The sequence below is a fragment of the Cetorhinus maximus genome, chromosome 12 (assembly GCF_964194155.1).
Source record: "Cetorhinus maximus chromosome 12, sCetMax3.hap1.1, whole genome shotgun sequence".
In the NCBI taxonomy this organism is placed as follows: Eukaryota; Metazoa; Chordata; class Chondrichthyes; order Lamniformes; family Cetorhinidae; genus Cetorhinus; species Cetorhinus maximus.
Window position 1 is genome coordinate 44,983,180 of NC_135890.1, and position 24,356 is coordinate 45,007,535.

The following is a 24,356-nucleotide window of genomic DNA, read 5'->3' on the forward strand; positions in this document are numbered from 1 at the left end:
CTGAGGAGGAAGAGATGGGCAGAAGGGAGAGGAGGCCAGGTGTCCCAATGCAGCTTCCTGGGCAGCGACCTGTGGGAGGAGAGGCGCAGGCACAAGGGGTGCAGGGCCAGCAGGTAGTCCAAGGCGGAAGGGGCAGCAGAAGATGCCACTATCCTGCTGCCAGGATTTACAGGCGACGATGCAGCTACCTCAATATGTCTGAAATGCAATGCCGAAGAAGGCTCCGCCTCTCCAAGGAGACAGTGACCCCTGTTTGTCAGATGATTGGGCCTGAGATCAGCTCCAACTGTGTGGGTGAACACCCCATACCAGTGGCTCTGAAGGTCACAGTGGCCATCAACTTCTATGCCTCCGGCTCTTTCCAGGGGTCAGTGGGGGAATCTGTGTGGACTCTCCCAATCAGCTGTCCACAGTTGCGTCAAGCTGATGACAGAAGCTCTGTTCAAGCGGGTCATGACATTTATTCATTTCCGTATGGATGAGGTCAGCCAGGCTGAGCGAGCCAGATGCCTTGCAGCGATTGCTGGGTTCCCCCGCATCCAGGGTGTAATCGACTGCACGCGTGGCCATCAAGGCGCCAGCGGGTCAGCCGGGTGCCTTTGTCAATAAGAAGGGATTCAACTCGATGAATGTCCAGACGGTGAGTGATCACAGGATGCAGATTCGCAAGTCTGTGCAAGGCACCCTGTCAGCTCCCATGACGCTTAGATCCTGAGACACTGCCAGGTGCCGAGGCTCTTCAGTGCCTCAACCCGACTGGATTGGTAGCTGCTGGGTGACAAGGGCTATCCCTTGAAAGAATGGTTTATGATGCCTCTCCGCCACCTAAGAACAGAGCAAAGCAGCGTTATAATAGGAGTCATACCTCTATAAGCGCAGTGATAGGGAGGACCATAGATCATCTGAAGATGCGCTTCCAATGCCTGGACCGTTCAGGGGGAGAACTACAAAACCCCTTAGAGCGGGTGTCACTGATAGTGGTTACATGCTGCGCTCTCCACAATCTGGCACTGACAAGGGGGGACCCACTGGAGGAAGAGGATCTTGACGCAGCTCCAAAAGCCACAGAGGATGAATCCAGTAGTGAGTCAGAAGAGGAGCACAGTGAGGAGAGCGCTGAGGGCGTGGAGGCAGACCTTGGTAACTTGCAGGGAGGCAGGTACACCAGGGATGCCTTGATCCAACGCTCCTTCAGCTGGGCTGCCAAAGATCTGCTTCCACCGCATGCCAGGGCTGCAGCCTCCATCCCGGGTGTCTGAAATGACCCTTTCATTTGAAACCAAAGTCCACTCAATGCCTGTGCAACTCCCGTTCAGCATTACATACTGGCATACCCTGCACCAAAAAAAGTGAAGCATACTTTTTTTTTATTCGTTCATGGGATGTGGGTGTCGCTGGCTAGGCCAGCATTTATTGCCCATCCTTAATTGCCTCTGTTCAGAGGGAATTTAAGAGTCAACCACATTGCTGTGGGTCTGGAGTCACATGTAGGCCAGACCAGGTAATGGACGTCAGATTTCCTTCCCTAAACGGGCATTAGTGAACCAGATGGGTTTTTACGGCAATTAGCAATGGTTTCATGGTTTTCATCAGACTATCATTCCAGATTTTTATCAAACCTGGGTCCCCAAAGCATTACCCTGGGTCTCTGGAATACTAGTTAGTGACAATACCACTGTGCCACCACCTCCCCCGTATGCAGGCTAGAACACAGATTCTGCTGTGCTCCGACATTCTAGCTGAGGATCTAACACCCACCGCGGTGCTGGTATCTGCGCTCGTGCCTGGTTCAGAGAGCGGGTATGATGCAGGTGCGAGTGAAGCCTGGCGTCAGGGGTGGCTCTTCGGGGTCCTGCAATTAGGTGCGTGCTGGCGAATCTAAGGGAGAACAACAATATGTCATTAGTTTAAGTCATCACACTGTCACTGTGCACGCCAGGCACCCTGGTGAGACAATGGAGATCTGCATTGCGATGCCATCGTCTTTCAATGATCAATGGGGAATCCAGTTTTTAGACTTCCATCAATGATGAGACTACACTAAAATGTTTGCATCATCAGAAACTCTCACCTCTGTGCACTGCACACTTACCTTCGTCTGACACCCCAGTCTCTCTGCAGCCAGTTGACCGAGGTGCATGGTGCCTCTCCAGCTCCAAGGCGTCCTGCTCGAATCTGGACAGGATTAGGAGGTTAGCTGAGCCTCCGTCTGTCCCTGAGCTTTCAGTGTTGTTATGGGTCGTCTTCTCCTGAAAGGATAAAGGAGCATTGATTAGTCCACTTTCTACCTGCAGCGCCATTGCAGCCTGGCCAACCCCAGCTGAGGAACACCTTGCAGGGCACATGCGAGTCCTGGACCTCGAGCTGCAAGGCACTCAGTCCAAGCAGCCAGGGCTCACCCCTGTGGCCAGCTTTGGCGTCATTGACAGTTGACACTCAGGGCAGAATTTTACGGCCCCGTTTCAGCGGGGACGGGGCTGTAAAATGCGGCGAGACATTATAAATGCCATTGACGACAGCGGGAACGTAAAATCCCGCTGTCATAAAATTCTGCCTCAGACTCTAACACCCCTGAACTCCACGGGGCGACAGCCAGACCTTAACACTTCAACACACTGATCCATACCAACACGGTCCTCACCCTTCTCGAGCGTAGCAGGTCGTTAAACCGTTTGAGCACTGCACCCATGTGCGCCGCACAATGTCACGTCGGCTGCCATCTCCTTTGTTAGGTACGTGGCCTCCTCCGTCCATCGCTGGAGACAAGGGTGTCCCCCCTGGCAGCCGCCACCTCCAGGAGGACCGTGAGGCACTCATCCGAAAACTGGGGGGACCGAGTGCCCACCTGATCTGTCCTCCCGCCTGGTGTCTCCAGCCACACTTGAGGCCATAACTTCAGTGCCCACAACGCTGGAAATAAATTCTTCCCTGGCAGCCTTCAAGGAGCTGCCCGTGCCATTTTTAAACCGGCCGCTGGCTCACCATTGGACCGTGTGGCCAACAGTCCGCCGCCTGGCCCTTCCTGACCATTGGGAGGATACGTTTCACGCTGGGTGAACTTTAATCGGTCAGCCAGCGTGAAATTGCAGTCGAGGGCTGATCGCGGGTGGCGGCCGGTTTTCTGAGCGGTCGTGTGCCCGCCAATCGCACCCGCCCACCAAGAGTAAATTTCATGCTTTAATCTTTTTCTATTTTGTTTGGGAATATTTTTTAAAAATCAGTTAATTATCTGACATATTTGAACCAAGCTTTAATAATCAGAAATGTCATTTGTCTTTGTTATCTGTCACAAAGGACTATAGCTCAATAATATTCATTGATAACGATTTGCATAATTAGCATAACATGAGATAAATTAAGCAGTGTGTGTTTATTAGTAATACTTCATTAAATTATTTGAACAGTTTGGCATCAAGTTTGGTTTGTGCCTTTGTTGTCAGCAGAAAAAACAACTTTTTAACGTGCCAAACAATTTGGTAATGAGATTTGTTAGTTTGAAGCCAGCTAATGTTTGAACGATCTGCGGCTGGAAGAAATACAGAAGAGTCTGAGAGCAAATTATCCCCTATAAAAGCACTGCTTAAAAAGTTACAGCGGTGGAGTAAAGAGGTAACAAAGAATTTAGGAAGAAAGGTACATGATAATAACAGAGAGAAATTCTTGTCGGCTTTTATATTTTGAAGTAAATGTTGGTTGGCTGGGTGTGTGGGGGTGGGGGGCAAATCTCTCATCCTGGAGTGGAGGTGGTGTCTGATCTCTGATCCCAGTAGGTCCAGTTGCAGGGGTGGTGGGGCCTCGGGGTAAATTCAGATGGCAGGAAGGGTAACAGGTAAACTTGGTGGACTGAGATGACGCATTCCTGCTTTTCTTGGCACAGAAGCAGTGCTGCAAAAGACACTTTCCAGTCCTCACCTCCCTTTTGCTGCTGATTCCCGACCACCTAGTTATAATTTTGTTTTATACGTCAGCCTGACTAACAGGGATGATCTCACATAGTTGCGTGGAGGCATAATTGGAGGTTAAATGTTTCATTTAGACCCAAAGTCATTCTGCTTATTAAAAGGCGATGACTATTAACTCAGGATCTTCCAACCCCAGCGTCAAACAATTAGCTGGCACAGTGCAACCATTGGTTTCATTGATCCCTCCAGTGAGAGACCCAGTCCTGAGGATAGGACCTTATTAACATGCCACTGTTGAACACCAGGCACCTCACTGCCACTGTCACTTCTAGGCCATGATAACAACAGGCAGGCTGGAGGATGACCCACCCAGCACGAAGGTAGATTTGGTTCATTATTTTTGTGGAGCTCAGAAAAGTACGTCTGCTCCTACTGGCCCTACTTAGCACTCATCATTTTTTATCCTCTTCTACTGAATTTTACTGAGTAAAGTGTTCACAGCACACACACACACAGTGCTGTAGGCCATTCAAATGTCAGAAGGACCCCACTTTACATTGATTAATGAGGCTCCTACAGGCAAGTACCTTGGCCACCCAGCAGAAGGCCCTGGGAGCAGGAACAGAACAGTAAGTCCACCACCTCCAGTAAGTCCACTACTGCCCTGTTTTGGGAGTGGATGGAGTTAAAATCTCCTTTATAGAATTATAACACAAAATGGAGAAAGATTATTAAATGGTTTTCATCTAAGTTGGTTATTCTGATCCCATGTGATGCCTCTGTTATGGCTTAGGCTTTATTTCCAAAGTTTTTGTCTAGATCTCAACAAAAAAGTCTTCTGTAGGAAGCCTGAGTCTTCTAATAATTGAAGCCTGTGCCCTTATACCTCTGTCAAAGATAGTATTGTGTAAAATTAACCTTTTCCTTTGTTGTATCAGCCATAGGAGATTGGAGGTTCCCTATCATGTTTTTCTTCCTTCTCCATCAGGCCAAAGCATACAGGCTGAAAAGCCAGATTTACTTACAAATCAAATCCACGGAAACAGTGGCCGGGATTTTCCAGCCAATGCGCCGGCGGGATCTTTTGGTTCCGCCGATGTGGGCGGAGATTTCAACACCAGAAATTGCTGGAAAATTCCAGCCTATGAGACACACAAAATGTAAAAGTACAACAATTAGCACAATAAGGGAATTGGTCGTGTAGGGGTTACAAATATATTATGTTCCTTGCACAACTTGGTAACTGACAGGACTCCTGGATGAAAATGCCATGTAGATGTGAAGTTAAATGTTGATGGTGTAATGACTGCTCCGTGAAATTCAGAATTCGAGATTGAATTTGAGATTGTGGGAGAAATCTTGAGTATATATTAAGCCTCCTGAAGACTGAGCTGTCAAACAACCAAGATTTAAAACATAATGAGTACTATCGCATAGAAGAACTGATGTGCAGGTGGTTATACCCAGGACATGTTAATTAACACCGAAAATATGGAAATGATAAAACTGCGTTTAAACCAAGAAGAGAAATATTAAATAAACTGATCAACATTAGACATAAAACTCCAGGTTCGGACTGATTACATCCAAGCATTTTGAAAAGCTTGAGAGAAGAGAAATCAGAAGCTCTATTATACATATTTTGCAATTTGTTAGAGACAGGTGTAGCCCAGAAGACTAGTGGATAGCTAATTTAATTCCTGTATTTAAGAAGGGGGATAAAACATGTCTAGGGAACGATATACTAATTGATTTAACATCAGCAGTGGGAAAAATAATGGAATCCCTACTAACAGAGAAAATAGAAAAACACCTAAACAGTAAAGTTAATCTACTGAATAATCAGCATGGATTTCAAAAGGGAAATCCTTCTTTGACCAACTTCAAAGAATTACACAGTGCAGAAGAGGCCCTTTGGCCCATCGAGTCTGCACTGACACGTGAGAAATGCCTGACCTACCTACCTAATTCCATTTACCAGCACTTGGTCCATAGCCTTGAATGTTATGACGTGCCAAGTGCTCAACCAGGTACTTTTTAAAGGATGTGAGGCAACCCGCCTCCACCACCCTCCCAGGCAGCGCATTCCAAACCGTCACCACCCTCTGGGTAAAAAAAGTTTTTCCTCACATCCCCCTAAACCTCCTGCCCCTCACCTTGAACTTATGCCCCCTTGTGACTGACCGTTCAACTAAGGGGAACAGCTGCTCCCTATCCACCCTGTCCATGCCCCTCATAATTTTGTACATCTCGATCAGGTCGCCCCTCAGTCTTCTCTGCTCCAACGAAAACAACCCAAGTGTATCCAACTTGATCGAATTCTTTGAGGAGATAGCAGAGAAAGCAGACCAGGGCAATTCAGTAATGTAATATATCTAGATTTCCAAAAGGCCTTTGATGTGGCACTACATGATAGACCAATGAATAAGGCCAGAGAATGAGAATCAGTGGATGGTTAACAGAATGGATAGCTAGCTGGCTGAAGGATTGAAACCAGAGAGTAGGGGTCAAGGATAGTAATTCGGAGTGTCAGCGTTAGGAAGAGGGGTCTGATGAGAGTCAATGTTGGGGCCATTGTTGCTTACAATTAATCTTAATGATTTAGATTTAGGAATCAAAACTAGACTTTCTAAATCTGTCAATAAGACCAAATTGGGAAGGATAATCAATATTGAGGAGTATTTCAACAAGTTACCAAAAGACAATAATAAACTTGAAGAATGGGCATATAAATGGCAATATAGATAAGTATGAGGTGTTACGTTTTTGTAAGAAAAATAAGAAGGTCATATATTATTTGGAAAATAAGAACCTAAAGGAGGTGCAGACATGATGCACTAAATGGCCACCTTCTGCACTGTAACATTTATATGATTCTGTGGTTCTGGAGTAAGGAGCAAAGGGAATCTGGGAGTAGAAATACACAAATCAAATAGAGCGACATAGGTCAATGTGATCATAACAAAAACAAACCAAGCATTAGGTTTTATTTCTAGAGGGTTAGAATTGAGAAATAGAGAAGTTATGCTAAACTTATATCGAACCTTGGTTAAACTACACTTGGATTACTGTGTATGGTTCGGGTTCCCATTTTATATAAGGGACATAGAGGCTCTGGAGAGGGTGCAAAAAAGGTTTACAAGCATGACACCAGGACAAAAGAGTAATGGTGACATGAAGAGAAACTCATGCAGTGAGTAGTTAAGATCTGGAATGTGCTGCCTGATAGTGTGGTGGGGGCAGTTTCAATCGAGGCATTCAAGAGAGAATTGGATTATTATGTGAAAAGGAAGAATGCGCAGGGTTATGGGGAGAAGGTGAGAGGAGGTGGCATTAGGTGAATTGCTCATTTGGAGAGCCAGCACAGACACAACAGGCCAAATAGCCTCCTTCTGTGCTGTAATAATTCTGTGAACTACAAGGTTATACCTAATAACAGGAAAGGATGAACAGGTTGGCTCTCCTTTCCACAAACATTCACTCCCTCCACCACTGACGCACAGTAGCAGCAGTGTGTACCATCTACAAAATGCACTGCAGGAATTCACCACGGCTCCTTAGATAGCACCTTCCAAGCCTACGACCACTACCACCTAGAAGGACAAGGGCAGCAAATAGATGGGAACACCACCACCTGGAAGTCCCCTTCCAAATCACTCACCATCCTGACTTGGAAATATACTACCGTTCCTTCACTGTCGCTGGTTAAAATCCTGGAACTTCCTTCCTAACCGCACTGTGGGTGTACCCGCACCACATGGACTGCAGCAGTTTAAGAAGGCAGCTCACCACCACGTTCTCAAGGGCAACTAGCGATGGGCAATAAATGTTGGCCCAGCCAGCGAAGCCTATACGCCAAGAATGAATTTTAAAAAAGGCAGACGACTTCTACAAAAGCGGATAGAGGCTTTTCTCAAGGCTGCTTTACCCGGTGTCCTTTCGTATCTTACATGGCTGCCCCCCACATAACCTTCCATCCTTCTTTATGTATGTTTCTCTCTCTTTAATGTGTAAAATCCCATAGTTCTACATGTCTTCGGAAATTTACTTCTCCCATAATATAAAAATCTTTCATGTTGCCAATATGGTCAGTGCCTTTGGGAAAAATAAACATACTGCTTGGCCTTGCTTTCCTTGTTAGTTGCAAACATCCTACCATCTCTTTGCGAATTAAACAACCCCTTCACTTATCTCAAAATAAAAATTTCATTCACATCTTATCTGGGGAACCCTCATCCTCGCTTCTCCATCTCCATTTCAAAAGTCTGCTGTACACCTAACTCTTTTGATAATTTCAACCTTGCCATCTATCTAACTCTAATTCCGTTAAATCAGTCACACAGACAGAACCATCCACATTCACACCTATACGCCTGCAATGACATTATGAAAAATATAGTTTTCTAAACAACACAACAAAAGCACAGAATTGTCATTGGATTGCCCCTTTTCAGAGTTATAATTGCAGCAGGAGAGAACCTGGCAGCCAAATCTCTTGGCTAAAAAGCTAAAGAAAAACAGAGACCAAAATTAACACCCACAGAAAGCTAAAGAAAAATGGCATTTGTAGATTCTGAAGTTTGCGATTGTAGCTGATGGGCGGAAATGAATCAAGAGTGATTTCTGTCTGATTTGTCCAGTCCCCCAGGGTTTGATTTTTAGGCCCTGCCATGACTGAGATCAGAGGCAGACCGGCATTCTAAACAGCGCACAGGCTGCACACTGCTCCTCTGGGTCCATTCCAGCCCCAGGCATTTTCGCTGAGGCGAGCAATTAGAAGAGGTGACTGGGATTTATCTGTTGGCCTCCAGGTCCCTGCAGACAGTGGGGGCCAGTTTAAACTGCCTTATAGCGGCAAACTGTGGTGGGAGGCGGAGGGGGATGGCAGTGCTCCAGGCAGGCCTAGAACACAAGAAAGAGGAACAGGAGTAGACCATTCGGCCTTGAGCCTGCTCCGCCATTCAGTAAGATCATGGCTGATCTGTTTGTGTTTCAAGTTCCACATTCCCATCTACCCCTGATAACCTTTGATTCCCTTACCTAACAACAATCTATCTACCTCTGCCTTAAAAATATTCAATGACCCCGCCTCCACCACCTTCTGAGGCAGAGAATTCCAAAGTCTCACAATCTTCTAAGAGAAAAAATTTCTCCTCATCTCTGCGCTAAAAGGGCGACCCCTAATTTTAAAACAGTGCCCCCTCATTCTGGACTCACCCACAGGAGGAAACACCCTTTCAACGTCCACCAAGGCCGTTCTTGTATACTTCAATCAAATCGCCTCTCACTCTTCTAAGCTCTAGTGGAAAGAAGCCCAGTCTGTCCAACCTTTCCTGAAACTGTCCCTATCTGCTTGAATGCTATAGCAGCCACTGGCTGTCCTGTAGAGGGACTCTCCCCCGCCACTTCCCACACCACCCTGCCGCCACCATCCCCCACCCCCATCATGGTGTCCTGGTTGCAAAAGCCATTTTTAAGTTTAAATTTGAAGATGTTGCAAAGAGAGTGCCTCCATTTTGAAGTGCCCTCTCCCTCAGTTATCATCCATTGCATCTGCTGCTCCTTTCAAGATGGAAGGCCTCTGATTGACCTTCCAGCTTCAAGAGCCACCGAGCCCACCCTCTGGTCGTTAATTAGCAGCCCGAGGAAAATCACAATGGCCCAAACCTTCCGAAATGGGGAGACACCTTTGACTCAACTTATGTTGCTGATGTGCCTCAGGACCTTGAGGAAGTCCCGATGTACACACATCCTCAGTACTTAATGCGGGAAGTTTAAAGTTCCAATTGCCAGCTTCAACCCGCATGGATGCTTAGTGATTCCAACAACAGTGGGATCAGATGGCCAGAACCATGGAAACTTGAGCTGTTTGTGATATACATACCCTGGCTTTTACATGGATTTATTTAGAGTTTTTCATAGCAGGTGTGAAACCAGAGTAACTCTAAGTAAATCAGCTGGAGTGTCAAAAGCACTCCAGCACCCACAGCAATATTCAGTCCCCATCCCACAAAGTTCACCACCTCCCCGACAACTCCCCCCACCCCCCCACACACCCCCACCCCCCCACACACCCCCACCCCAGTCCTGGCAATGTTCAACCAGCAAACCCCACACCCCACTTTCCTGGCAATGTTCAAACCCCTCCCCCATCCCAGCAATGTTCATCCCCTCCCCCACAGTCCCTCACCCCACCTGCCCCATCCCGACAATCGCCGTCCAACAACGTTCAATCCCCAACACTCCCCTGTACCGGCGATGTTCAATGCCACCGCTTCCAACAATTTTAATCCCATCCTGGCAATGTTTACCTCCCTCTGGTCCCGGCAATGTTCAGCCCTTCCTGCACCTTGGACAGTACTCACCCTCTCCTGCAGCCCCGTTCCTGATCCACCTTCAGGATTCCCTGGCTCCTGTCTGGCCAATGTTGGGAGAGTCAGTATAGTTGGAGAATATGTGGTTAAGGGTGGGGTGAGCGTTTTTGTATTTTTGTGGAGTGAGGGTGTTGAGGGGGGGGTGAACAATGTCAGGGGGTGGGGTGAGGGGGTGTGAACATGGTTGAGGGAGGGTGGTTAGCAATTTTGAGGGTGAAGGGGGATGAACATTGTCAGGGGTGAGGGAGGGGGTGAGCATTGTTGGGGGTGAGGGGAGGTGAACAAATTTGGGAGTGAGAGAGAGGTGAACATTGTCGGGGTGAGGGGGATGAATATTGTCGGGGTGAGGGGGATGAATATTGTCGGGGTGAGGGGGATGAATATTGTCGGGGTGAGGGGAGTGAATATTGTCGGGCGGGGGGTGGTGAAGGGTGAACATTGTCGGGAGTGAACATTGTCAGCGGTGAGGGGAGTGAACATTGTCGGGGTGGGGGGAGTGAACATTGTCGGGGTGAGGGGAGTGAACATTGTCGGGGGTGGGGGGTGGTGAAGGGTGAACATTGTCAGGGTGAAGGGAGTGAACATTATCAGGGGTGGGGGAGTGAACATTGTCGGGGGTGGGGGGTTGTTAGCACTGTCGGTGTGGTGAGGCTCTATGGTTTCAGAAGTTGACAGCTCCATTTAAAACAATGTAAGTCAATGAAATGCAGACATGCCTTAGGGGCTGTGTCTTCCATTCTTGACGGGTAAAGGAGGCATGGCTGCACAGGAATTACTCCCGGCAATTTTCCTCCTGACTCTGTTTGTCCCTGTATCCCTGCTGGAGCTGGCATCTGAGGGTGCAAAAGCTTCAGTATGAAATGGTAAGTGGGCAGTTTAAATCGGATGCTCCCTTTCTGATACTGACCGGAGGATCTGGGACTATGAATGACTGTTTCCCACACAGTGTGGGCTTTTGACCCACATTTCAGCCTGACAGTGCATTCAGAAACCCACAGGGGAAAATCCTACCCGCAGTGTTTTGTTCAGTGCCAGCACCACCATTGCTGTGCAGACAATAAACCCGTAGAACATTGTCACAATATGATTTTTTTCTTTAGCTGTGCATAGAATATTTATGATTCTTTCACATTTATTGTTTATATTGTGGCAGATGCCTCCGCAGTGAAGAAAATTATGTTTACACTGATGTGCAAAAGGATGGCAAAATAATTTTTTATAATAAGCACAATACTGCCGAGGCTAGAAATTTGAAATAAAGACAGTACGATCGAAACACTCCAGTTAGGGCAACATCTGAAGAATGTACGTAATGCTAGAGATTAGGTTCATCTGACAAAGAGTCCGTGACCTGCAACATTCACCTCACCGTTTTTCTTTTTCCCACAGACGACCTGCTGATTGTTTCCAAATTAATATTTAATATAGGAAGGCAGTGTTTCAGTATAGTAGGTTGATCCATTTCTGAAATTTACAATTTAAAAAGAATTCTAAAGCTGTTACTGTTAAAGGCTCTATTAAAGGTGACACTCCACTCAAGTCTGCCAGTACCTGTATAACAAGTTATTGTTTCAATTCATCTAACCTTTTGTGATCAAAATAAATTGTAATGTTATCAACCTCCCTTTATGCTAGAAGGCATTGAAGAATGCACCAGTTCTATTGAACATATCAAACTCGAGTCTCTAAGAAGATCAGCATTAACCTAATAATTAAACATTACAGATATCCTTTCCTTTTATTGAGAAAAAATTCTCAACCTTTTGCTGCCTTCGTAGTTTAAAGCAAGTTATATTTATAGATCAGTAGAAATAAAGGTGCACAAATTTCGCCCAACAATCAAACAATGTGAATGTCAATTCAAAACAAGTGACACATTGCGGTCAATTAAATGTGGTCAATACATTTTGTTCCAGTGGTAACAGTTTAACATAATTGACTATGCTGAAAGTTAGATAGAAACAAAGAACTGGCATTTATATAGCACTTTTCACAACCTCCACCTAAGACACTACAGAGGCAAAAAGGTATTTTTGAAATGTTAGTCACTGATGTAATGGAGGGAAATGTAGCAGCCAATTTGTGACAGCAAGGCACCAGAAACAATAAATGACCATAAAATCTATTCTAGGAGTGTTGGTTAAAGTAAGTAGAAACTTGGATACTGGAATCTCCCCCCCAATATTCCTCAGATTATGCCACAAAATCTTTTACAACCACCTGTGAGGGCAGATCAGATTGTGATTTAACATCTCTTGCAAAACAATGGCCGAGATTTCTCGTGCCTGCTGGCGTTGGGTGTTCAGTGGCGTGAGCGGACAATATGGCGAGAAGGCCAAAAATCAGTGTCATGACGTCGTGAAACCAGTTTGCAATCGTCCGCTCCACCCACTGATGGCAGACATCGGGGACCTCATCGTAATATATCTGCATATCGTTATAAGGCCAGCTCACCGGACTCATCCCTTTCCCGCCCCCCCACCCCACCCAGCCACTGGATCGTCTGCCTATGCGGGTGGGAAAACATGCTGAAGTATTTCGCGACAGTGTTTATAAGACATGCACCTGGCGAGCTGCACTTCGCTCAGGACTTCAAGGTTTGTTTGCCTACCTTGCTTCAGTCAGCACTCCCAGTCATCAGCACCAGGCTTCACAGACAGCACCATATTACTTTTAGGGGGGCTCATGGGTAGGTCCCTACCTACCAGATGAGTCATATGTGGGTGGCTTTTCAATGGCTGCAGGGCTAAGGCTTGCTTAGGGATGGGAGAGAAGTGGCCTCAGGTACTGAAGAGGCTGCAGGACAAGAGCTGTACTGGGGAAGGGTGTGTATGGGGGCTCATGGTGATCTGTGCAAACGGTCTCAAGATGGTGAGGGTTGAGGAGGCAGTCTCCAGAGGGGATGAGGCCAAATGGACATGTGAGGGTATGTATGAGAATGGGTGGTGATGTGCCTTGAGCTAGCAGTGAGTGAGATGCCAGTGAATGTGTGTTGGGCTTGAGTGTGTGAGTTTAGAGTGATGAGATGGTTGCCATACCCTGGCTGCACGGATGACACCATTCATCCTCTTTCTGAATTGGGTGGCCAACTTCTTCTGTGCAGCATTGGCACTGATCACCACTACCCGGCCAGAGCGGGGGTAGAGGACATTACATCGGGCCTCCAGGGTGTCCAAAAGGCACTTAAGGGCTGCAGTCTTGGATTGATTCAGAAGAGTCAGCATGGATTTGTTAAAGGAAAATCATTTCTAACTAACTTGCTGGAGTGTTTTGAAGAGATAACAGAGATGGCTGATGAGGGCAAAGCTGTTGATGGACTTCCAAAAGGTGTTCGATACAGTGCCATACAACAGACTTGTGAGGAACGTGGTAGCAACGTGGGTACAAAATTGACTGAGGGATAGGAAACAGAGAGTAATGGTTAATGGGTATTTTCCGGGCTGGAAGAATGTTTGTGGTGGAGTTCTAGGCATTGGGGCCTTTGCTTTTCCTGATATATATAAACGATATAGATCTTGGTGTGCAGGGGACAATTCCAAAGTTTGCGGACAACATAAAACTTGGGAGAATTGTAAACTGTGAAGAGGACAGTGTAGAACTTCAAAAGGACATTGACATATTGGTGGAGTGGGCAGGTAGGTGGCAAATGAAGTTCAATGCGGAGAAGTGTGAGGTGATGCACTTTGGTACAAAGAACATGGAGAGACAGTATAAAAAAAAGGGTGCTATTCTAAAGGGTCTGCAGGAGCAGAGAGACCTGGGTGTATGTGTATTAAAGGTGGCAGGACAGGTAGAGAGAGCTGTTTCTAAAGCATACAGTATTCTAGGCTTCATTAATAGGGGCATAAAGTACAAGAACAGGGAGGTTTTGATGAACCTATATAAGATACTGGTTAGACCTCAGCTGGAGTATTGTGTACAATCCTGGGTGCCGCGCTATAGGAAGGATATGAACGTATTGGAGTCAGTGCAGAAGAAGTTTATGAGAATGCTTCCAGGCATGAGACACTTCAGTTAGGACGAAGGATTGGAGAAGTTGGGACTGCTTTCCTTGGAGAGGAGAAGGCTAAGAGGAGACTTGATAGAAGTTTTCAAAATCATGAGGGGTCTGGACAGAGTAGATAGGGAGAAACTGTTCCCACTCGTAACTGGATCAAGAACCAGAGGGCACAGTTTTAAAGTGTTTTGCAAAAGAAGCAAATGCAAGGTGAGAAAAACCTTTTTCACACAGCGAGTAGATAGGGTTTGGAATGCACTGCCTGGAAGTGCGGTGGAGGCAGGTTCAATCGAGGCATTCAAGAGGGCATTAGATGAATATTTAAATAGAAGCAATGTGCAGGGTTATGGAGAAAAGGCAGGAGATTGGCACTAGTTAAAATGCTCAGAGAGCCAGTGCAGATATGATGGGCCGAATGGCCTTCTGCACTGTAACAATTCTGTGATTCTGTTTTCTTGCTTTGCATGTCTTCTTTGCTGCAGTCCTGGGCTGGAAGCACCGAGCGTGGCTGTATTTTAAATGTGGTGACGTGGCAGGTGAATCGGAGCCCGCCTGCCATCAAAACGGCGTGTATCCTGGGAATGCATAATTAATGCAACGGGTTTGGGAAGATATGGCGTGAAATGCCGCCATTGTGGCCAACGGATAAAATGTCATTTTGCCCGCCCTCAACCGCACTTAGTGCAAATCTGGGACAATTCCACCCAATGGCAGTGATGGCCTGGACTATGTGCTCACGAGGCTTGTATCTAAAACCTTGGACTTGGAGATGAGACTGTTACCATTGAGCTGCTAAGTAGGCTCATAAGTAAGCCTGATTGGAAATTTGGCCCTCTCCCAAACGACATGCAACTCATTTTCTGATGCAATAATCCCAAGTCCGTACTTGTGGTACAGCAGGAAATAGCTTGATTACATGAAGCTAGCATTAATATCATTGAAGTTCATAAAAAAATGTTACCCCTGTTTCCATAGATGTGTAGTTCTTGCTGAAGTTGTCACCGCTGTAGCATGGCCATGTCATGTTTTCCATTGTTCTGTCAGCAAAGATCAACACCCAAACAGGGGATCATTAGTGATCGTCCAGGACTCATTGACTGACTCAGTGAAAAGATCTGAGCCTTGTGGATGATATGGGCCACTTTGTCAAGTGTTAGTAGCAGATTACTGGCACAGATGTAGAGTACCTGGAAAGAGATGGGACAGTGGGGGTGGGGTGGGGTGGGGTGGGGCGGGGCGGGATGGGGTGGTGGGGGAGATTGCATGCAGAAGGTGCTGGTGGAGTAGATAGAGCATGAAGACATTTTGAAAAGCTATTAATACCAAAGATGCCAAGGAGCGCAAACAGCAAGGCTGCCTGAATTACAATTCTGCATGCCGGGAAATGACCAGAGCCAGCCTAAGCAAACATGGCAGAGGTCTGAAATCAGGCCGTGAAAACAACAAAGAGTCCAGGGAACAAGCTGTGAGGGCATCACAGAGCATAAAGTTAGGTTGGACTGGAATGTGAATATTCAGCATGTGCAGCTGGTGCAGAATGCCTGAATGGTGGACCTAATTTGGCGTGCATTCAGAGATGCCAGAAAATCTGGCAATGAGAGGCGGGAACTTTTGCATGTGCAGAGATCCAATAAAAGTAGGGAAGAAAGCTCCAGATTACTAAACCAAGCCTCAGGAATTGAGCACACAAGCCCTGGACCCCCAGCAGAGGATTGGTTTGTGATGAGAGATATTGTGAAGGAGAATTCTAACCAGGTTTATTAGTGATGTTAGTTATAGTTTGCAAAATTGCGTACATTATTTATATCTTGATTGCATTTTTTGGGTATGTATGATCGGTGTCCTGTGTAACCAAAGCCGCCACTCTAAATGTATTTAAAAACATATTTGAATGATTTTATTGGATTTTTTGTAATGGTGGTCTGATTGGTAACTTTTGCTCATATCTTAATGAATGAATGTAATGGAGTTGCAAGATTGTGGTTGACTGCTAGAGAATTAAATGGAATCATGTTTGGTTATATGTCCATCATGGAGACAATTCTATGTTGGCCAGGAGATGGGTGAAGCATTTGGACAAGGCTAACTGGAAGCTCATGATGCAGGTCACTGAGAAGATCCTTCAAGTCCAATCTCGTGATTCAATCAAGTTTTAAATGACAGGCAAAGAAAGACCAGCATAGGTCCATGCATGAATAAGGTGCTCATTGCATTGACCTCGATCAGATATGGATGGTATCCTCATTAACGTGGGACAGGCTGTGTGGTACCCAGCAGCCTGGAGAAGTAGACCCAATTTGCTCCTTTTTTTCCCCAAATGCACTGACTCAGGCGCAGACTGGTTCTGTCCTATCATATTGTAGTCTCTCAATATAGTTCTGAGAATGATTGATGACCTTCTGAAATAGGGGCATTTGATATTCAGCCCTGATTTCAGCTGGGATGATGCTAGAGGTATTCCAACTAATCTTTGGGTTAAGATGGGGGAGTTGTTCAGAGTCCCCACTCTTGATTGCTATCTGGCGATCCATGCTTTAAATGCACATTTGTGGACATTGAGTGGGCTAGGCTATGATTTCTACTCCCCACATGATCAAATGTCCTGCCAATATTCGCTGTCAAGCCAGAAACACAAATAATGACCACTGGTGTGATGTACCTGAGAGTGACCACTGCCATGGAACTGTATCCCAACAAGGAGTCACATGTTCAGGAGAAGCGTGAAGAACCAGCAGAAGGTGAAGATTTCAATAAAACCTGTTAAGTAAGTACCTCTAACAACTCTAGATGGGGAGTAATATTACGAGCAACTCAAAAATCTGGATCTGAAATCTTGGCTGTCATTTTTTTTTAAGAAAAGTGCCAGAATCCCCACCCCCTAATGAACCAAATGTTTTATTGTTGTACAATTATAAACTGATTAAAAAGTAAAATTTATTTTTGCATCATTATTTCTCTTGCAGAAATATACTCAGCGAATTAAATAGCTTACAGGTCTTTTTCAAATAAGTATAATTACCTTGTCAGTTGTTATTCTATTTACCTCATTAAAATCGAATGAAATCTTGTTGTAATTGTTCAAGCAATTTTAACTTCAACAACTCAGAGCACAACTATTTGTGCGCAGCCTACTAATTTAGAGGAGCAAGCTCTGGTGAAATTCTGTGCTGCATTAAAAACTGTTTGCAATGAACAAAGGAAGGAAAATAGTATTTGTTAGCATAAATGTTTGAGAAAATTCTATTCATAGTGTAGAGTTTAATACCTGGTACATCCAAAGGATTAAGAGCTTAAAAGCACTTTAATTAATATTCTTCTTTTGTATAAATGCCCTTGTATATTCAGGAAGTCAAAAGGTACTTGATTAAAATAATTAAATTGTTTCAGTTGACTTGCGCTTTTATTAAAGCCTGTTTCATTGAGAAACTATTTTGCATGTAATACTGATACTGGAATAGAAGTATTTTGCATTGAACATGGATGCCTTGCAGTTGTAATGGGCTAAATTTTCCACCTGTTCATGATGAATGGATGAAAAATCTAATCTTATGTCGAAGCGAAGGATTGAGATTTTTCTGTATTAGAAAAGGGGCTATACTCAGCATCATACAGAAAAGTACAGCAATATTTTGTGTGATATTTAATTAGGTTAATGCACAGGGAAGTTACAATAGAGGTTTGTTATTTTTTAATTCATTCACTGGCAAGGCTGGAATTTACTGCCAATGCCTAGCTGCTCTGAGAAAGTAGCAGTGGTCCTTCCTTTTGAATCATGGGAAGTTGAGAGTCAACCATATTGATGTGAGACTGGAGTTACCTTTAGCCAAGACCGGGTTAAGAAGACAAGTTTGCTTCCTGAAAGGGAAGTTGGGTTTTCATAACGATGTGATAACTTTGCGGTCACTTTTATTGAGACCAGCCTTGTTTTCCAGATTTTTAAAAAACTAAATTCAGATTTTCAAACTGTCGAGGTGAGGTTTGAACTTTCATTCTTTGGATTATTAGTCCAGGAGGCATAAAGGGAGAACACACAAAGAAGTGTCTGAGATCCAAATCTAATACCTCAACTCAGTTTGGCTTGGGTCATTGTTTGTCGAAGTTGTTTACATCTGCAAATTCATTTTGCCTCTGGTTTGTCATTGCAGTAAATAATAAAGCTTGCAATATTTCTTATTGTTTATCCTGTAGCTCCATATGCTATATATGATAGAGAAATGCAGTTCGCACAGAGGATCAAATTAAGTTTCCAAATTCTCAGTAATCATACCATGAACTTTGCAGTGGAGTAGCAAATCACAATGCGGCCATCAATGTTATTATTCTCTGCGTACTACACAATGTTGTTTAATGTTCACTTTTAAAGTCTCTTTTTTAAATTTTAAGACCTAGTTTACAGTGTGACAGTGCAATGTAATATCTTCAGGATGCATACGGACATTATTTCATAGTCTTTAGAATTAATAGATAGAATGAAGCCTTTTGGACCATTATGCTTATGTCTGTTCTCTGAAAATTATTTATTTAATCACATTTCTCTTCCCTTTTGAATTTTTATTTTTGAAATAGATAGCCATTAGCCTTTTAAAAGCAATTATGAATTCTGCTTCAATCATTCATTGCAATAGTGTACTTCACGTCCTACCAACCATCTATGTAAAAAAAAAAGGGCAGAATTTTTACCTCATCGAGCGGGCACGGCAGGCGGGCCTGGGTGCGGCCACGCAATGGACCACCGCCCGCGATCGGGCCCTGACTGCGGTTTCACAATGGCTGGCCAATTAATGGCTAGCCAGCATGAAACCCGCGCTGATAACCTCAGCGCTCCCTGGGTGGGGATGGGAGGAGCGCGAGCACGGAAGTGTGCGCATGTGCGCGGTTGCACTCAGTGAAAGCTTCCTGAAGGCACAGAGCTGCCTCAGGGAGCTGAAGATTTTTAAAATTAAAAATAAAGATTTCAAAAATAAGGAAAACATGTCCCCGCTCATGTGACTCTGTCACATGAGCAGGGACATGTTGAAAATGAGTCTTAAAATTATTTATTTATTTTTTTAATCAATTTCGAAACTTAAATATGGATGAGGTTTCGCAAAAAAAGCAAAGGCTGCTTGGCCTATTTGCCCGTCTGCCAACTGTAAAAAAATAAATAAATAAGGAAGTGTTGTTGCAACTGTACAAGGCACTGATGAGACTGCACCTGGAGTACTGTGCACAGTTTTGGTCCCCTTACTTGAGGAAGGATGTAGTTGCACGGGAGGTGGTTCAGAGGAGGTTCACTAGATTGATTTCAGAGATGCGGGGCTTGTCTTATGAGGAGAAATTGAGCAGTTTAGGCCTGTACTTGCTAAAGTTTAGAAGGATGAGAGGAGATCTAATTGAGGTATATAAGATGCTAAAGGGGATAGACAAAGTAGACGTGGAGCGGATGTTTCCCCTTCTGGGGAATTCTAGAACGAGAGGCCATAGTTTTAGGCTAAGGGGTGGTAGATTTAAATCAGAGATGAGGAGGAATTACTTTTCTCAAAGGGTCGTGAATCTGTGGAATTCACTACCTCAGAGTGCAGTGGATGCCGGGACACTGAATAAATTTAAGGAGGAGATAGACAGATTTTTAATTAGTAATGGATTGAAAGTTTATGGGGAGAGGGTGGGAAATTGGAGTTGAGGCTGAAATGAGATCAGCCATGATCGTAGTGAATGGCGGGGCAGGCTTGAGGGGCTGAATTGTCTACTCCTGCTCCTAGTTCTTATGTTCTTATGTAAGGTTGGATGACAGGGAAAATTTCACTTTAACTAATTGATTAATGGGCTTAACAGCCCTCTTAATTGTCCGAAATATTACGTGAGTGTGCGATGAAGTCAAGACATCATCATGCGCTATTTCACATTTGTGCGTGTCGGGCACATGCCGAGCTGAAAATCCTGCCTATAATCTAAACTCTTAATTCTTTTTGCAATTAGCTTGAATTTCTAAATCTAAATTTATTTGCAGCTGATGCCCAAAAATCTTGCCAAGTTTAATCTCGCTATGTTTTCAATACCACTTTTTGTCTGATTGCTTTTGTTTAAATTATATATTCAAATAGGTCACCCTGCTCAACCAACCTCTCTCCATTACATGAACCCTTATCAACTTAATACTTATGCCATGGCATTGAAAGCCGTAGGAGAAATCATTCAGGACTATGACAGTGACAAGATGTTCCCAGCCTTAGGATTTGGTGCCAAGTTGCCTCCAGATGGGAGAATTTCACATGAATTTGCTTTGGTGAGATGATTATTTTTTGCAAGTGTTTTTTTTCAATCGCAGAAAGTATGTATTGATGACTATTAACAAATCATTTTGATTTAACTGTTGTTTCATAAGTTTTAAAGTTTACTGCTAGTTAATGCTTCATTCAATTGCTCACATAATTATTTGTGGGGGAGAAATTAAGTTTATATCAGACACACAAAGTTAAAGATAGTTGTGTATATACTGATTAAAGATCACCAGTGTGAAAATTAAGATGATAACACATTGACCTTATTATTTTGTACTGGTTTGATTTGGTGTAAGTGTAAAGCATCTGCAGTTTACTTGTTGAAAGGGGGCACACAATAGCTGTATGGTAGGAGGAGCTTTTAACTCATACTGTACCAAACCTGGATGTATTTCCTGATGCACAGTGGGTAATTTTCACCTTCTGGTGACGTCGCAGAGAGGATCACTCACCCATTGTGGAACCTTCTTGGTTTTCAACCAATTGAAATCAATGGTTGGGAGTTGGGCAGGCTCTACAGTGGGCAGGCAATCTACTCAGCTGCAATGTTACCCAAGCGGGGAAGTGGCAAATTATCCCCAAAACTGGGAAAATGTTGGTAACATGTTGAACCCTGACAAGTGGAATGCCTACTAAATTGAAGAGTACTAAAGTGCAGCCAGCATGATCCAGAGTCGTGCAGTGTTACTTATTTTGTTACTCATTCATAGGAGGTGGGCTTCGCTGGCTGGGCCAGCATTTATTGCCCATCCATAGTTGCCCTTGAGAAGGGGCTGGTGAGCTGCCTTCTTGAAACGCAGCAGTCCCTGTGGTGTAGGTACCCCCACAGTGCGGTTAGGGAGGGAGTTCCAGAATGTTGACCCAGCGACAGTGAAGGAGCGGCGATATATTTCCAAGTCAGGATGGCGTGTGGTTTGGAGGGGAACTTCCAGGTGGTGGTGTTCCCATCTATCTGCTGCCCTTGTCCTTCTAGATGGTAGTGGTCGTGGGTTTGGAAGGTGCTGACTAAAGAGTCTTGGTGAATTTCTGTAGTGCATCTTGTAGATGGTAAACACTGCTGCTGCTGTGCATTGGTGGTGGAGGGAGTGAATGTTTGTGGAGGTGGCGCCAATGAAGTGGGCTGCTTTGTCCTGGACAGTGTCAAGCTTTTTGAGTGTTGTGGGAGCTGCGCTCACCCAGGCAAATGGGGATATTCCATCACACTCCTGACTTGTGCCTTGTAGATGGTAGACAGGCTTTGGGGAGTCAGGAGGTGAGTTACTTATCACAGGATTCCTAACCACCTGACCTGCTCTTGTAGCCAGGTATTTATATGGCTAGTCCAGTGCAGTTCCTGGTCAGTGGTAACCCCCAGGATGTTGATAGTGGGGGATTCGGTGATGGCAATGTCATTGAACGTCAACATGCGATGGTTAGATTCTCTCTTGTTGGAGATGGTCATTGCCTGGCACTTGTGTGGCACAAATGTTACTTGCCACTTGTCAGCCCAAGTCTGGATATTGCTGCATTTGGAAATGGACTGCTTCAGTATCTGAGGAGTCGCGAATGGTGCTGAACATTGTGCAATCATCAGCGAATGCTCCCACTTCTGACCTTATGTTGAGAGGAAGGTCATTGATGAAGCATCTGAAGATGGTTGGGCCAATGACACCACTGTAGGGCTTCCTCAGGGTAGTGCTGAGGTACCTGGAGCTGAGATGACTGACCTCCAACAACCACAACCATCTTCCTTTGTGCCAGGTATGACTCCAACCAGTTTTCCCGCTGATTCCCATTGACTCCAGTTTTGTTAGGGCTCCTTGATGCCACACTTAGTCAAATGCGGCCTTGACGTCAAAGGCAGTCACTCCGTTCCTGTCCCTGGCAGGTGTAAATAGTCCAGCCCTTTGTCTTTGATAGTCAGACTTGGTCAGTTCTGAAACAAAAACAGATTGTTTATTAACAGAAGTTGTTTAAATAGATCATTATCTGTCATGTCTCCCACCAGTTTACAGGGTTGACTGCCACCATCTTGAGCCATCTTATACATAAGCTGTTTAATTTAACAGTAAATCTTATCTTTCTTGGTCAACAAGTAAAGCTGGGATAAAAAATTACATACCTGCACTGAAAGTAACTGTTGAAATTTACTATCTACTATTTCTTTTGGAACCTCTTGGTTTCAACTTCAACTTCATTCAGCTGGCTCCAGTTCTGGTGCAACTGCTGTAAAACAGTCGATTTTTTGGAAGCAGTACAGCATTCATTGTCCGTTATGAAATTGGTTAGGGAAGAAGTATAAATGGTTTAATTTCTAATGAATTGCCAATGTGAATTTAATTTTTCATGTGTTTGTATCACTTCGTGGAGCTATAAATCCACACTAATTCTTTAACTCATTATTAAGACGAGTTGTATTTCAGCACCATATGTGTAGACCCTGGAGTTTGACCTTATTTATAATGACAGGTGCACTACCAGTGTTACAGATGAATAAGTATGGAAATGAGACAAATAAATAGCCATACACCTGGAATAAAAAGAGATTATTCTTATACAACATTACAACATTATTACAACTTATTACAACATCAAATTATCTTACAGACATATTCAGATTCAGACACAATGCCAGAAGCAGGGTTAACTAGTTGGTTAAGACTTTTTAGCTGCAAGCATTTGAGCTGTAGAGGTTCTCAGTTATATTATTATGGATCTACTATTTAACATTAACTTGAGCAGAACCGGTGCTTATCTTTATGAACGTGATTGAATGTATTTGTTCCTGAAGCTACAAGTGAAGACTTTGGAGTGCTTTAACGTATACATTTCTGTATCTCAGCTTCCAAGTCAAATAATTTGTGGAGTCATAGAGCTGGATTTTATGGAGCGCCATATTCCCCATCCCCTGCCGAAAAGTCAGTCGTCAACCCCCCCCACCCCCCACCCCCGAAACCAGGTTGCCCGCAGCGATATTACGCTGGAAACCCCCCAGACATTCCCTGTTGATGTCAGGGCACAGATGGAACAGCTGCCTTAACCCCCTTCACCCCCCTCCATCACTGCCCCACCACCAACCTCCCCCCTCCCCCGCAACGAGTAAATGAATGATGCTAAAAATTGAGCTGCATTCCTGATGGAACCAAGCTCCCTCAGACTTTCCAATCTTTAGATGTCTGCTGGGGTTCTATCTTGGTCCTGGTGAGAATTTAAGGACCAATGTGTTTGAGTTTCAATCTTTAAGTAATTTTGACATTTTTTCCTGGAAATGCAAAATGAAGTTGTAACCTTTCAGTAATTTATAGGCTATGATTTATTTTATCCTGCCACCTTGTTTTTGCAGAATGGAAACCCTCACAATCCATATTGCCAAGGAATTGAAGGGGTTATGGAAGCTTATTACCGGAGCCTAAAGTCTGTGCAACTTTATGGACCAACCAACTTTGCTCCTGTAATTAATCATGTAGCAAGGTACTTCAGGCATTTATAAATAGAGGGTAACATCTGTCAACTTGTATTTTCTTTATTGAATTTTACAATATTTTGTTATAAGCATATTTAATTATAACTGTTTAAATTTTGCAACTGTGCAATTTGAGGGCATTCAAGATATGTTATGTGTATTGTACATCTTTCCCCTCCCTCTTCATTTGTGTGAGAAGAGGTAGAATGCCACTGGTGTTTTCATTAATGACTGACTGGTTTGAGTCTGCATCTCCACAGAGGCACCTGAAAATCCTGATCATGTTTTGGAAGCGTCTTTCATGCTGTTTTGCAGGAAGTAGTTCTGTTTGGTTTTTCTGATCCAATGAGGAAATAGCTTTTCATGTACAAAGCTATTTGC

The 24,356-nt window shown here is 44.4% G+C and overlaps 1 protein-coding gene across 4 annotated transcripts in view; it reads left to right on the forward strand.

The window, feature by feature from the left end:
* Nucleotides 1-24,356, forward strand: part of LOC144687411 (copine-8) — a 548,041-nt gene that overhangs the window by 328,454 nt on the left and 195,231 nt on the right. For all 4 annotated transcript variants that reach the window (XM_078553528.1, XM_078553530.1, XM_078553527.1 and 1 more), the window contains 2 exons: nt 20,357-20,538; nt 23,856-23,983. In XM_078553528.1, the coding sequence (XP_078409654.1) occupies nt 20,357-20,538; nt 23,856-23,983 (310 nt within the window). The remainder of the gene's footprint in view (nt 1-20,356; nt 20,539-23,855; nt 23,984-24,356) is intronic.